This window comes from Otolemur garnettii, unplaced genomic scaffold (assembly GCF_000181295.1).
Source record: "Otolemur garnettii isolate 467f Iridium unplaced genomic scaffold, OtoGar3 scaffold00002, whole genome shotgun sequence".
Classification (NCBI taxonomy): Eukaryota; Metazoa; Chordata; class Mammalia; order Primates; family Galagidae; genus Otolemur; species Otolemur garnettii.
The window spans coordinates 6,620,303-6,635,956 of NW_003852397.1; the positions used below are offsets into that span (position 1 = coordinate 6,620,303).

The window sequence follows — 15,654 nt, forward strand, 5'->3', positions numbered from 1 at the left end:
CCTCCCCTTCAGACTCACACTGGGACTTACTCCATTCTCAGGCCTTCAGGTTTTGACCAAAGCTACACCATTGGCTTTCCTGAACCTCCGGCTTGCAGACAGCAGATCATGGGACTTCTCAGCCTCCATCATCCTGTGAGCCAACCCCTCATAATAAATCTCTATCTATACCCTCTTGGTTTTGTTTCTCTGAACCCTGACTAATACACCAGCCAAATGGGAAAAACACTTTTTCTTTATATTTTGCTGTAGCAAGGGAAACAGCCACCATCACTTGCGTTTGGCAGAAACTCAAAAATAGAGGAGTGGGAGGACTTTACAGTAGGAAAAAGACAAGACTTCAGCTACGCCCTGATTGGAGATTGTCGGCATGAGAAGATGGAGGTGGGTTAACTAGTAGCAGGGGATCCTATGTGACTGGTTAGTGATACCTATTTTGCTTTCTTTGGTTGATCTAAAGTTAAAAGTAGGGGAAAATTAGGGAAGCTGTAAGTTATTAATCAAGTCCTGGCCATTTTGTGCCAATTGTAATAGACGTTATTGTGTAGGTGGCTTAATAATGGTAGAGAGAGCAATCTGGCCTCCTGTAAGTCTAACATATAGCAGGCTAGCTTCCTGTGTTGTTTATTGTAGAAAAAGGGATTGGTTTTGTGGGCAAGCCGCTGCACGTTGTGGATCAGAGTTCTATTTTTGTATGGTTTGGCCATTGTCCATTTGTAAATTCAGTCTCTCAGTTTTCAGACAATGACAGACAGCTATCTCTGGGCAGAAAGGTGTTCCCAGCTTTTCTAGAAAGCCACTTTGGGAGACAGCTAATTCTTACAGGCCACCTTGCCCAGAAGTGCCTAAGGACACGTACTTAAGTGAGCACATCCCTCTTAGCTCAATGCACTAACATGACAAAAAGGAAGGGATGGGTTGTGGTTATGGTAGCAGCAGAGGCCCCTAAGGAGAAAAGGGAAACAGTGGGCAGTGGTTCTCAGCAGGGGCTGAAACTTAGAACCCTTAGCTTTGATGCCATAGCTCCACCCCACCCACAGAGAGAGAGTCTAATTTCATTAAGCAGGGCTGGGCATTGATACTGCTTCAGAACTTCCCAGAGGGTCCTAAGGTATAGCCTGGATCGGCAGATACTGATCAAAATAAATAACCGTGGAAAAGTAAATAAATAAATAAACAACTTTTGAGAAACACCGGAAGCAAATATTTAGCAATTAGTGAAAATGAAATCAGGGCATGCAGCCATAACCACTTCTTCGAGAAGCCTCCGACCTTGTAGTCTTGCAGGGCTGAGCTTTTGAAATATAAAATGCAGAGTGAATCTAAACTGGAGTGGCAAACAGGCAAAAGTCTTAGAGGGTGAGCCTCCCACACCAAGCAACATTAAAACCACGACGATAAGGAAGCGGTACATTGAAACCCACTGTGGGCTCGGTGCCTGTGGCTCAAGCGGCTAAGGCGCCAGCCATATACACCTAAGGTGGCGGGTTCGAATCCCCAGCCCGGGCCCGCCAAACAACAATGATGGCTGCAACCAAAAAATGGCCAGGCGTTGTGGCGGGCGCCTATAGTCCCAGCTACTTGGGAGGCTGAGGCAGGAGACTCGCTTGAGCCCAGGAGTTGGAGGTTGCTGTGAGTGTGATGCCACGGTTCTCTACCCAGGGGGACAGCTTGAGGCTCCGTCTCAAAAAAAAAAAAAAGAAACCCACTGTGAAACCAATGAAAGCGTGCCCATTCTGAGCCGTCTTTCCTTTATTTTTAACTATTAAAATTTTTGTTTCCCCCCTTCCAAATACCCTTTTAGCATAACATATTTGTTCTCATGGATTATGTGATATGGCATTTGTGTTTTCAGGCTACCTGAACTTTCACATTGTACAAATGCTTTAAACAGAATCCAGAATAATTGACTCGGGAGCTTATAAGCTCCAAAACCTCAAAAGAATCACACACCACTCTGCGCACCTGGTATCCATTTTTTATTTCTAGTCATGTCTATTAATATATTTTCACGTGTACCAGTTTATCTGAATTTGATACAACACCACCCCCTGGTGGAAATCTATAGAACAGCTCCCACACTTGATTTAACTTGACAATTTCAATAACGCAAGGAGTGATAAAGATCATCTAATATGCTGGCATGCCTCTCTCCCTCTCTATCAGCAGAATGTTCTCTTCCTGCAGAATCATCTGCTAAGACTCACTGACCCAGACGGTAAATCCAGCGCTGGCCGGGAGCTTTCTTTCCCATTTCCATTGCCAATCCCACATTTCACCCAGGATGTCCAAAATAGGACCTATTATCTCTAAATACAAGTCATCACTTCCAAAAATTAAAAGGAAGCCCATTTCTCCTCAGGCCTTCTGACCTCAGTGAAGTCTGTCCTCTTTCCCATTCACAAGCCAAAAACCTCCTCAGGAGTCACAACACACATGAATTACTAAAGGCTCTGAGCGGGCCTGAGGCAAAAAGCCAAGGGAAATTTATTTCCCTTAGAAATGCCCCAGCTCGCTTAGTCATGAGATGTACTCGGCTCTCCCCAGCATGCTTTAGCAACCTGCAGAATGCCCTTCGCTTCTGTGTCATTCGTGGTTGGTCCACCTTAATTAGTAAATTAGTTCTTCAGCTGCTCTGGCTTTTCAGTCTTCAAAAATGCTTGGGCAAAGTCAACTGCACGACAGGCCAGCCTGCCATCATTTGTGGTCACAGAACACGCACTTTATAGGTGATTGATCCCAGGCAGACAGGGAATTGATGCCACCTCTATGGGCAACTTCATCTCTGTCTTCCACCATCCTTTCTAGCTGAGGGGAGCCAAAGGTTGCCACCAGCATTAGCAGTAACTCTTATTTTGTCTTCAGTTAAATGTGATAAGTCTGCATTTTGTGATCACCAGGTGATTTCACTTAGAAGGATTATAATGCTCGCTCTAACCAAAGAGGATCACAGGCAGCTCTGCAGTGGACTGTGATTTAAGTGTTTCCCACACATTTTCTCTTCCTGTGGATTTATGAGCCAAGAGATGTCAAAATCCCTATAAGGTTAGATCTAAAAAAAATCTTACTCTATAACAAGTATTTTTAACATGCAAAAGTAGAGCTCCATGCCCCATGCCATTAGTACTAGACTTCCTAAATCTATGTTGCATTATTTCTAATTTAAGAAACAAAGAAATGTCTAGTTATTTCATGCAGTGAGAAAGTTATTTGAACTTACTGTGATGCTTAAAATTATGCTTTGACCAATAGTCTGGAGACATTGCTGTCATTTCATGACAGCTACAGCTTTGACACGGGAGCGGGGCTCCTGAGCGCATGGACACACTCGCTCACCAGCCTGGCGGCCTCCAGGGCTGTGCCCCAGTGCACCGAGAAGCCCCCGCTGCCGTGGCCATAGTGGTGGACCACGGGCAGCCTCTGGCCCTCCCGGGTTAGGAGCTCTTTCTGCAGCCGCACGCCTGGCCTGGAGGGCCTCAAGCCCACCTTCTCCTTCATGTTGGAGGCTCCATGAAGAGAGGGCTCCAGAGCACAACATCGGGTGAAAATCTCTCTGCTCATTTCTGCATCTGGGGACAGATTCCAGTCTCCTTTTTGCCTACTTCCACCCAGAGTTACATGGGACATACCAGGATAAATATACATCAGCCCACTCCCATCTCGGATAAAATGCTTCACCCAGGGAGCCTGGACGTTCAGCACTTGGCCCCTCACGGGGAAGATCGTTTCGTCTCCCACAAGCTGTCTGCTTCCAAGGCCTGTGCAGTTGACCACGATGTCGAAGGACGGATGAAGCTCCCACAGGTCTTCTATCCGACGGGTGAGTATCTGGCCTCCACTACCTTTCACCCTGAAGGAGAAAGACCATGAGGTGAGCTCCAGTCAACCTCGGCTCAGCCACTCCCTGGAGGTGAAGAACAGGACCATGGGAACAAAAATGAAGCCATGATCTGGAAGATCCCAAGAAGACGTCCACGGCCTACGCAGGCCAGACTCAGGCCATCAGCTGCCTCTCATCCTCAGGGACTGCAGATTCCTAAAGTTGAGCCAAAACAAAAACCTAGCTTGAAAAATCAAAACAAAGGAGATTACATGTTTTGTCCTTTTTATGTTTTATAGAATTCTTCTATCATTCTAGATGCTGAATGAATACCAAGTTGACCTGGTATTTTAGCAAGCATTTCTGGTTTATACCATTCATTTAACACCTAAACCCACTGCCGTGGACACTTTGTCTTACACTGTTAACTCTAGAATGTTCCTTTGCCTTGGTCTGGCCTTCTTTACTAAATGGTTGGTATAGGGGTTGCATGCCCCCCACTTATGTCTACAGGGATGTTAACATGAGAACACAAAGTATTTGCAACTGACAGTTGTAACTGGTAATTTTTTTTTGGACCAAATAAATCAATAATGAACAGAGATGGATTGTGATTATCCAGGTCCTATAACCTTTTTACAAATTGTGGTAAAATGCGCATAACATAAAACTTTGCCATCGGGACCATTTTTAAGTGTCCAGCTCAATGGCTTTAAGCACACTCACATTGTTGAACAACAATCCTCCACCATCCACCTCCAGGACTTTTTTTTTTTTGGCCAGGGCTGATTTTGAACCCGCCACCTCTGGCATATGGGGCCAGCGCCCTACTCCTTTGAGCCACAGGCACCACCCAGCCGGGACTTTTTTTTAATCTTACAAAATGGAAACTCCATCCCCATTAAACAATAGCCTCCATGTCATGTAATTTTATTAATAGGTTTAATATGAATTTAATATAATTAATTATGAGTTTAATAAGATTTAACATGAGAAAGAGGCTACCAGCAGCTCTATTCAACAGTTGCAAGGCCCTGCTAGAAGGATGGGTCACAGATTCCTTCCTCAAGGGCTGACAAAGGAACCGGCAGACAGGTGTGAGGGCCTGGCCGACTGAAGTAAGTTCTGCCTGAGAGGTGAATAGACTCGGGAAGCCTGAGTGTAGGTCCCAGTTCTGTCCCCACCTTAGCTTTGAACTCCTGGGTAAGTCATCTCACTTCTCTGGGTCTCATTTCCTCGTTTGCTTCCAGGGGATGACACTTCCCTCGCCAGGGGGTGGCTATGAGCTTCCAGTAAGATAATGGCCACTACTTTGAAAGCTATTAAGCACAATAAATTTTAGGGGACTGATAGCAAAAAATCATAAATTCCTCCAGGGAAGACACCATACCTTATGCTTCTTACTGCCCCTATGGCCTAGCTCAGGCCCCATAATCTAGTGGACTTGAAGTAAATATTAGCCAACAGTGAAGACAGATGAAATTGAAATCCTACTTTGGGCCCATGGTGGTTAATTTTATGTGTCAATTTGACTGGGTCAAGAGGGTGCCCAGTATTTGGTCAAACGTTATTCCGGGTGTTCCTGTGAGGGTGTTTTTGAATGAGATCAACATGTAAATCAGTAGACTGAGTAGAGCAGATTGCCCTCCCTAACATGGGTGGGACTTGTCCAATCAATCAAAAGCCTGACTAGAACCAAGGCTGCCCCTCCCCAGTAAGAGAAGCCCCTGCTGGACAGCCTTCCACCCGGGACTAGAACTACAGCATTGGTTCTTCCTGGGTCTCCAGCCTGCAGCCTCGCACTGGAGCTTCACTAGCAGCTCTCCTGGGTCCCCAACTTATCTGACAATTCATCCTGCAGATCTTGGGACTTGTCAGCGTCCACGGCTGTGTGGGTGGATTCCTTGTCTACACACACACACACACACACACACACACACACACGTATCCTACTCGTTCAGTTTCTCTGGAGAACCCTGACAAATACACGGTGCTGCTACCACATTGGCAGTCACTTTGAATGCTGCAATCCCAGCCTGTTTCAAGGGGAAACTGGGATGCGCTGACATCAGTAATGGAGCCAGAGACAGCAGACGTGGTGGTGCCAGCATCTCTGAGCTCTATCTGCTTTCAGGGCCAGATAAACAGAAGTTCAACGTGAAGGAAAACGTAAGAAAAGGCAGAAACTTCAGAGCACAAATAAGAGGTGGCTGAGAATGTGATTTTCATATAACAAGGAGGGACCCCACTTCCAGGTTGGAAAGGTCAACTGAAACCTGTGTCAAGATCAGCAGGAAACTGGCCTTCTGACACGGGTCCCACTTCTAGAAAACACTTCAGGTTGAGCGTGGAGAGACCAACATTGCTGCTCAAAGGTAGAGAGCTTCACTGACAGCTCAGTTTCCCATTGTGCAAAACAACAGCCTGGAGCTGTCCCAGTGGCTCTCTGACTTCTCTGCATCTGACTCATCTCCTCAGATCCATTTCTTATTAAATAAATGTTTGCTGAAGGCCTGTGCTGTGCCAAGCGCTGTGCTAGGTGAGAAGAGCTTTACAGGCTACCTGTTGCTTTAAGATTACACCAGCTTATCATGCGATTACGTTGTGGTTCCAGCATTAACGTGCCCAACAGGGCTTAAATTCTAAGCACTGGCATTTTTACTCTATGTGGCTTTTCTTGTTATTCTGAACATCCATGAAAGACAGTATGTTTTTTACTTGAGAGAAAGAAACCTAAGGAAAACAGGCGAGCATTCATACAGAAAGGCCACAGAGAACCAGTAAAGCCAAAGGATTACAGTTTGGTATAACATGAGGTTAAAAAAAGGAGAACGAGGCTGGAGCTACTATTTTGTTTGTTTGTTTTCTAAGTAAAAAAGCTCATAGGTAAAAGTGTTTAATGTCCCAAATTTTAGGCTGGGCACAGTGTCTCATGCCTGTAATGCTAGCACTCTGGGAGGATGGGGCAGGTGGATTGCTTGAGCTCAGGAGTTCAAGACCACCCTGAGCAAGAGCAAGATCCCATCTCTACTAAAAACCAAAACCCAGCCAGTCATGTTAGCACACGCCGGTCGTCCCAGATACCAGGGAGGCTGAGTGAGGAGGGTCACTTGAACCCTGGAGTTTGAAGTTGCTGTGAGCTATGACACCACAGCACTCTACCCAGGTTGACAGAGTAAGACTCTGCCTCAAAAAAAAAAAAAAGTAGCCAATTTTATGGTCACAAGTTTTTATCTCTCTTAGTAGAATGAACAATTTGAAAGACTAAACTGTGTACTTTAAATAACAGATGAATGTTTTTTTTTTTGAGACAGAGCCTCAAGCTGTCCCCCTGGGTAGAGTGCTGTGGCATTACAGCTCACAGCAACCTCCAACTCCTGGGCTCAAGCGAGTCTCCTGCCTCCGCCTCCCAAGTGGCTGGGACCACAGGCGCCCGCCACAACGCCCGGCTATTTTTTGGTTGCAGCCGCCATTGTTGTTTGGCGGGTCCGGGCTGGGGATTCGAACCCACCACCTTAGGTGTACGTGGCTGGTGCCTTAGCCGGTTGAGCTATAGGCGCCAAGCCCAGATGAATGTTTTTAAAGGTAAAATAACTCTGTAAAAAAAGTGTTTTCCCCAGCACTGGCATAGAAAGAAGAGGACATTGTGGTGATTCTGAACAACATATTGCGGTGTGTTTATAATCTTTAAAAAAGTGAACACTAAGAAAAGATGTTTGTAAAGGGTTTAGGAGTGCTCGACCTTTACCACTCATATAATTTCGGCCAAGTTATTCAACGTCTCTAAGCTTCAATCCTTCAATCTCTGATCTGGGGATTATAATACTGGTTTCACAGGCTCATCGTGAAAATGAAAGGAGGCAACATCTGGAAAAAGCCTGACAGATGCACAGAGCACATTACAGTTGTTCAATAAAGGATTTTTATAAATTTGGGGGCTTCCAGTGCTTCATCTCTGAGTATGCCTGCTCTCCACGCCCATCCATCACCTACATTTAATTAAGAGTGACACTTTAATTAAAAACTTTTTAAAAATTAATCATTCTGTGAACATCGTCTTGGTTTTGCTTTTCCTTTAATAGAGTGTGGATTCCATGTGCTAATATTTGAACATTATGTTCTACCATCCTAATTAAAACTCAGAATTATTTTCCTAATTCAGCAAAAGAAGAGAACTTACCAGCCTTGGGATTTAAGCAAGTTTCTTACTGAAAACTCACTGAACTTGTTTCTTCACCTATAAGCTAGGGATGAGAATGCCTACCTCACAGGATTGTTAGGACAATTATAACATGTGAGAATTCAATAGATGCAAATGTCTTCCTTGTCCATTTTAAGAGTACCCTGCTGGCCCAGCTAGTGATGGAATTCCAAGCTGTACCTGGAGACTTAACTCCTCCCAGTGCTGGGGCTGTTGGAAGGCCTCGCCAGGCCTTGTTGCACTGGATCCCTCCCAGGCCTTGTTCCCCAAAAGAAAACATACTGAATGTGCCCTGAGACTGGTCAGCTTTATGCCACTGCAATGCAAAAGGTGACGCCCAGTCACTGGGCAGTGCACCACGGTGACACAGTACACACCAGGAAACTCTTCCCAGAAGCTGGTGTTAAATTAGATGACCAGGTGCCTACAGTGCTGCTTTTATGACCACATGAGGTAGTTATTCTCGAAGTCTGGGGTGATGTAATTGGGATTATAAAAAGCCTGGTGACTTTTCTTTTGGGATTTCTGGCAACTAAGCAAGACTTCATCCTGGAGAGAGTACTATTGTCCCAACTTCCTGTGAGAAAATGGGGGACAAGGGCTCTCAAGAAGCTGGGCTCATGAAATAGCCCCAGCTCAATGTCCTCATCACCCTAAAATATAAGAGTGCCCGTTTTCCCCAAACTGAAGTCAACCCTCTGCTGGTCTACATCAGGCTGACCCATGACCACATGGGGGTGGTCATCTTTGGGCCCTTCTTTCAACTCAATGGGAATTTCAGCAAGGAGAGACATTGAGTTGCCTGTGCCCCTGAGAAGGACGGGAGTCTGCTAAGCACTTCTTTACACACCTCACACATACAGTCCACCTCCCACTAGCAAAGAGGAGGTCCGCTCATCTCCTCTCTGCTCTTGGAGTTAGAGGCAATTCCTGTGCCCCATTCCCCATTCTCTTCCCCAGCTGAAGCCTTGATGAGAGAGGAACCCTGAGTAGCACTAAACTGAGAGGTGAGGGCTCTGGCGTGAATTCCCCACGGGCAGCAGGGGCACAGGGGATGGTGAGCCTCTGAGGAGCTCCAGTGCAATGCGATAGACCATGGGCACCAATCTGGCAGGGGCTGCAAAGCAGCCTGGTGGGGCTGTGGGAACCAAGGGAGAGGGGAGTGGGAAGACAGGGCAGGAGGGAGAGTACAGCTCAGCAGGGACGCAGCACGGCCTGCGACAGGCAACTAAACCAGCAGAGCCAACACATGCCCTGGAGCCTGTATGGGCCTGTGAGTCACTTGCTGAAACTTGGACCCCAGTTGTCTTTGGAACTTAATGAGTAGAAACTAGAGGGTGAACAATTGTTTTTTCATTTAAAATTTATAATTTCTGGACCTCTCTTGTAGCATCTAAGACCACTTTAGGGTGGGAAGGTAAATGCCCGTGTGAAGGCCGAGTTGTTTTGGACACTGTGCCTCGGCTAGGAGGCAGAAGGGAGGGGGGGGGCAGGAAGGCGTTCCTTCCCCTGCGGGCTCTCCAGGCTGAGGGCGAGGGCCCAAGGCAGGGGGCAGCAATTCTGAGCAGAGCTGCCTTGAAGCTGGGGGTTCAGAGCTGGGAAGGAAACACTTCGCCCCACCTCTGCAGGGAACCCAGCTCTGCTGTTATCCAGGAAGGTCGTCAGGCTACGAAGCGGGCATCTGCCTTTTCAAGTTAGTTGGAATGAGGAAAACAGCAGTGAGTTTTTGAGAGGAGAGAAACAGTGAGAAGAGAGCAGTGGCCGGGCGTGGGGCTGGGGGTGCTCAGGGACCAGGGGCCAGGTTGTGTCTGCGTGATACTTTACATAAAGAATTTATTAGACACAGCAGTAGGATATATTATCGTGCATTATTCAATATAGTCAGTTTTTAAAATTACTCTGTTTCAAACCTGAAGAAGGATGCCTTATTAACAGTGGTCAGAAAATAAACTGATTCAGTCTACTTGTTTGAAAAAAAAAAAAGAAAACTAATTTAAAGCCTCAGTTGGCAAATAGTACTATGCATACAGATTCATTAAAAAAAAAATCTACTGTTTCTTCAGGATGACCGTCAATGTAGCTATACCTAACATAACAGCTTATAATAGTTAGAATTTAAAAATACAGTAGAACCTCTGTAAGTTGACCGTCCAAGGGACTGTAACAAACCAGTCAACATACAAGGTGGTCATTATAAGGAACTAGGCCTGCTGTACTGACATGTGCATACCGGTTTATGAAAATCAGGTCAACACAGGGAAGTGGTCAACTGTGGAGGTTCTACTGTATATGTTAGGTTTGCAAAGCAACTAAACAGACACAGTCTGATTTTGACCTGACAAAGGTATCTCATCTGATGACCACGCTCCTCACTCACGCCCTCGCAATGCATACACCAATAAAGAAAATTACATTCTATTTCACACTTCTCGGAAAGTCCATCCCTGCCTTGTCCACTCCATGGACTCATGTTACTCAGCCTAGGGCCCACTCAAGCATGGAGCAGCCGCTGGCCCTGTGGAGGAGGTGGGTATAGATGAGGCCCTGGATTTCCACAGGCAAAGTGGTCATGGAGGGGAACAGCCTTGCACCCTTAGTCCATCTAGCAGGTGGGTTGTGAAGAGCAAGTTCCTCTCTGCCCCTGCCTCAGACCAACTGCCCAAGCCCTAATAGAAGCCCCCAGTGCTACTGCCCCGCACACAGTATTCTCTGCTACCCTTGTTGCCATCACCAAAAAGAGCAAACACCATCATTTTGGTGAGATATCCAGGTCCACATTTAGCATACAAACAGTGGTTTATGGGTCAGTGAAAAAGGCACAAAAGCATGGGTTCTATGAAAGTGGAACTTAAAAGCAAAATGTCCTGTCTAAACTGCTAAGAAGTGAAATTGAGAAGAGCACTTAAAAAGCTACAGAGGTATATCATGGTGTCACCGACATGCGCCCAGCAGTTAGGCTCCTCCCCTGTGCTCCCGTTCCAACCTGCATAAATCTGTACTTCCCCTTTCCCATCTGTGTCACCGTAATGATTCATTAATGCATACAGACATACACACATGCAATCACTCCTAATAAACCATGAATTTCTTTAAAATAGCAATCATATTTTACCCTTCTTTGTTGACCAGATTCCAGTGTAGTACCAGGTATACACAGCAGGTGTCCAACAAAGAACTGTGTAATCAATAAATTGTATGCACCAGTTGTCCCACAACTTACATCTGGGAATAGATCATCATTGCGGCTGATTGTCACTTTTCTAACATTTACACAGTAATTCACATTGTTGCTGTTTATCTATTAAAGATACAGATTAGAGAATTGAAGGGCCAGGGTTTCACAGTCCTCAATATGCCTGCAGTGTCCAGACTAAACTAAAGACAGATTTTTTTTTTAAGTCAAGAATCTTACTTTGTCACCCTCGGTAGAGTGCTGTGGCATCACAGCTCTCAGCAACCTCAAACTCTTGGACTCAAGTGATTCTCTTGCCTCAGTCTCCCAAGTAGCTGACACTACCGGCACTAGCCACAACACCCAGATGTTTTTATAGACAAGGTCTCACTCTTGCTCAGTCTTGTCTGGAATCTGAGCTCAGGCGATCCACCCTCTTCGGCCTCCCAGAGGGCTAGGATTACAGGTGTGAGCCACCGCACCCAGCTAATGACAGATTTACTGATGTTTTTCAAATAAGGATCCTCTTGATGTGTTTCCTAACTAATTAGAAACAGAAAGTTCTGAAACCAAGCTAAAATGCAAGTTCAAGGTTTTATAGGCTGAACTTAGCGAGGAAGAAATTACATGCTTTGGCTAAGTCCTTGGCTTTAGAGCAACGGTCTCCAACCTTTTTGGCACCAAGGACCAGTTTTATGGAAGATAATTTTTCCACAGACTGGGGGATGAAGAGAGGATGGTTTTGATATAAGTCCACAAGCAACTGACTTATTACGGTCTCTGTGCAGTCATAGCTCTCTGCTGATGAGAATCTGTATTTGCAGCTGCTCCCCAGTGCTGGCATCACCACCTCAGCTCCACCTCAGAACTTCAGGCACCAGATTCTCATGAGGAGCCTGCAACCTCGATCCCTCGTATGTGCAGTTCACAGCAGGGTTTGGGCTCCTATGAGAATCGAATATCATGGCTGATCTGAGGGAGGCAGAGCTCAGGCAGTGATTCGGGAGAATCAAATATCATGGCAGATCTGAAGGGGGCAGCTACAAACACAGAGAAAGCTTCCCTGTCTCTCCTGCTGCTCATCTCCTGCTGTGTGACCCAGCTCCTAACAGACCCTGGACCAGCCTCCTACCCAGGGCTTGGGGACTGCAGTTTTAAAGTCCTTATTTATGACAAGAGGGATAATGAAGCTATTGTTTTTACCTTGAATGATACAAAAATAAAAATTATTGGCTCAGTGCCTGTATCTCAAGCAGCTAAGGCGCCAGCCACATACACCAGAGTTGGAGGGTTCAAATCCAGCCCAAGCCTGCCAAACAACAGTGACGCCTACAACCAGAAAATAGCTGGGCGTTGTGGCAGGCGCCTATAGTCCCAGCTACTTGGGAGGCTGAGGCAAGAGAATCGTTTAAGCCCAGGAGTTGGAGGTTGCTGTGAGCTGTGATGCCACAGCACTCTACCCAGGGCGACAGCTTGAGGCTCTGTCTCAAAAAATAAATAAATAAAAATTATTTATAATAAATACGGGGTTCTCTTATCTGAAGAACTAGAATGAATTATGTAATTTTATACTAGGAAGTCTGTTCTCTAAATTTCTCCATTTTACAGAAGAAAACTAAGAAACTGTTTCAGTAAGTGGGTTTTACTTGAGGCTGGGGAAGGCGGGAACAAATCCAGGATCAGGGTCAACACTAAAAATAGAAGACGGGCCTGTCGATGGGCCAGGTGTGACTTTGTCCTTGTGACACAAACACTGTCTTCAGGTTGCTTTACAGAGCGTTAGTCATCTGGGAGCAATGAGACCCTGTGTAAGTTTTCAGTACACAATTTTCTGAGCAGCTAAGAAGTACGTACAGCTATGAGAGGGAGAGGAAGCCGCGGAGAGCCGTTTCAACTGACCTTTTCTCCAGCCACGGGAGGTAGGCGGGCCCTTCGCACTTCAGGGTTGTGAAAGCCTGACCAAACACGTGTCGGGGGAACTTCCTCAGCTCGGCCTCGGTCATCTTTCGAAATCCCAAAACCACATCAGCCCAGAATGGCACTTCTTCGGTAGGAAGGCTCTGAAATATCTGCCAACTCAAAAAATATGAAGTGGAAATTTTTCCTGAAGTTTTGTGAAATAACATACTTCTAGTAAACTCCATGTGACATTCTCGAAAGCATTTTAAAATTCACATCGTATAGACACGAAGAGAGCAAGATCTACTCTCCCAGTCTCTTGGGTTCAGATGATTCAGCAGCTAAAATTGAAATGTTCGTGATCAGGGGAATAAGACATTTTAATAATAACATACCTTTTAAAGACTAGATTTAATACTCTTTTTCTAAAAAGGTCTTGCCCAAGTTTCCTTTATTTTCTTATGACTATGCATTTTTTTTGAGGAACGCCTTTTCTGCTTTGCACAATGCTTTTTTATAAATTGTAAGCAAAACATTAAAATTTTAAAGGTTAGCTTAAATTCTGATTGAGATATCTGAATTGGAATAGGCAATGGCAGGCCTACAAATTACGTTTTAAGTCATCAGGTTTAGCTCTAGGTATGCAGATGAACCCAGGGCTATCAAGAGGAGCCTTATTATTATTAAGTCACTGCATGATTGGGGTGGATCAGCCTGGGACAATATTGGTCATTAACAAGACGCCAGTAATAATGGAGCTGCTAATAGCTGCGATGTATATGCTTGGATTTACAAACAGTGGGCTGTTTTCATCAGCAAATGAGTAAGTGTCATAAATCATCCTTGCTCTAAAATAGCATTAGCAATAGTACCTGATGATTAATGTACCAGAATTTATATCTCTAAGTAATTCATTCGGAGCAGTCCCCATGAAGGTATAGACATCTGCTGCCATACTGGATGCTGGCTATGCTGGCCCACTGTCTGTCACGTCCTGCACACTCCCCCTGGGCTAGATTGCCCTGCTACATGTCTTCACCACCATCTATAGGCCAAGCACTCAGAAGGGTATGCTTCCAGCCCTGTTCTCTCTAGTGAGCTCCAAAAACAGATCTAGGCCATGTTGCCTACTGGATAAGCCTACTTAGACATCTTATGCATTTACACACACACACACACACACACTCTTACCCTTTCTCCAGCCTTACTCAACTCAGAAAATGGACCCATCTATCCAGGTGCTAACACCAGCAACCCAAGAAGCATCCTCGATTCTCCCTCCCTTTTAACCCCACACAGGCCATCAACTATCCAGTCCCATCAAATATCCTCTGAGGCATTTCTCAGATCCATCTGCTCTCTGTCCCAACGGTCAACACCTAAGGCATCCCATCATCTCTCTTCCCACAAATCAATCCTCCACTCCACAGATAAAATATTTTACAGTTCCTTCACTGTAAAAACTCCCTGAACACTTTCCCCTTACCCTGGACTTTCTTCAGTCCCTCCAAACACCACAGTCCCCCGGACTCAGGTCTCATGTGTGCTCTGCGCTCTGCCTGGAATGCTGCCTCCTCTGTCTCTGCCCCCTTCCATCTCTCCAGCTTCACCAGCCTCGCTTATCCTCATCCCGGTGGTCTCAGATGAAACGTTTCTTTCTAGGTAGCTTCTTATAACTTCCTGCATAAGTTTATTCTCCAGACACGTTTCCATGGCCCTTGTAACTCCAGTTTGGTGACTCATTAGACTTAGTGTGTTTCCTGTGGACCATAAATTACACCAGGGCAGGATTGTGTCTGTTTTCCTTAAAAATTCACCTAACACAAAACAAACAAACAAACAAAAAAACCGAAAAACACACACAAAAAAAATTCACTCGACACTTATTTATTAAGCAAGCATCTGCCATATGCCAAGCAGTGTTACTAAACTGCTCATTGCTGTATCCCTGACACCTGAGAGCATGTCTGCCCCTGGGGAATGCTGACTGAAGTGTTTTGAAGGAAGAAAATTGCTTTGAAGGAAGGAATAAATGAATGAATGAGACCATATACACTTATACCAAAGATGCACAGTACATTTGTAAAATCCTTGCTCTTGAAAGGATACTTGAATTTTGGATGTGGTGCTTCCAAAACGTACTTAGAGCCAAAGTTTGGGACAAAACAAAAGAGTGACCATAAATCATTGCAAACAAATTTTCTCGTGTCTCATCAGCTGACTCTGGAGATAGTTACACAGACAAACCAAGCTACAGATCGATAGGGAAGCAAAAGCTGCTGCTTTAGGAAAGGGTTTATGGGAAATTACTGATGACAACGTCACCTTGCTGGCTGGGATAGTGAGAAAAGACAAAAGAGGAAAAGATTAGAAATCCACCTAGAAAAAGTGTGTACTCCAGCAGGAAACGTCAGCGGTCAGCCCCACATCAGAAAGGAATGGGGGTAAATTGTTTAAAGCAGGCAAGATGGCACGAAATATGTAGTGGATGTTAAGGCTTCGTAAAAAGCATCACAGACACAGTCACACAGATCCCCCTGCTTCTCAGAAGACAATAGTGAG

At 45.4% G+C, this 15,654-nt stretch overlaps 1 protein-coding gene across 2 annotated transcripts in view; it reads right to left on the reverse strand.

Moving 5' to 3' along the window:
• Positions 1-1,970: 1,970 nt before the first annotated feature.
• Positions 1,971-15,654, reverse strand: part of DDO (D-aspartate oxidase) — a 21,571-nt gene continuing 7,887 nt past the window's right edge. For both annotated transcript variants that reach the window (XM_012805379.2, XM_023513221.1), the window contains exons 4-5: positions 13,093-13,269; positions 1,971-3,850 (exon numbers count right to left, since the gene is read on the reverse strand). In XM_012805379.2, coding sequence (XP_012660833.1) covers positions 3,283-3,850; positions 13,093-13,269 — 745 coding nt within the window. In that variant the 3' untranslated portion in view covers positions 1,971-3,282. The remainder of the gene's footprint in view (positions 3,851-13,092; positions 13,270-15,654) is intronic.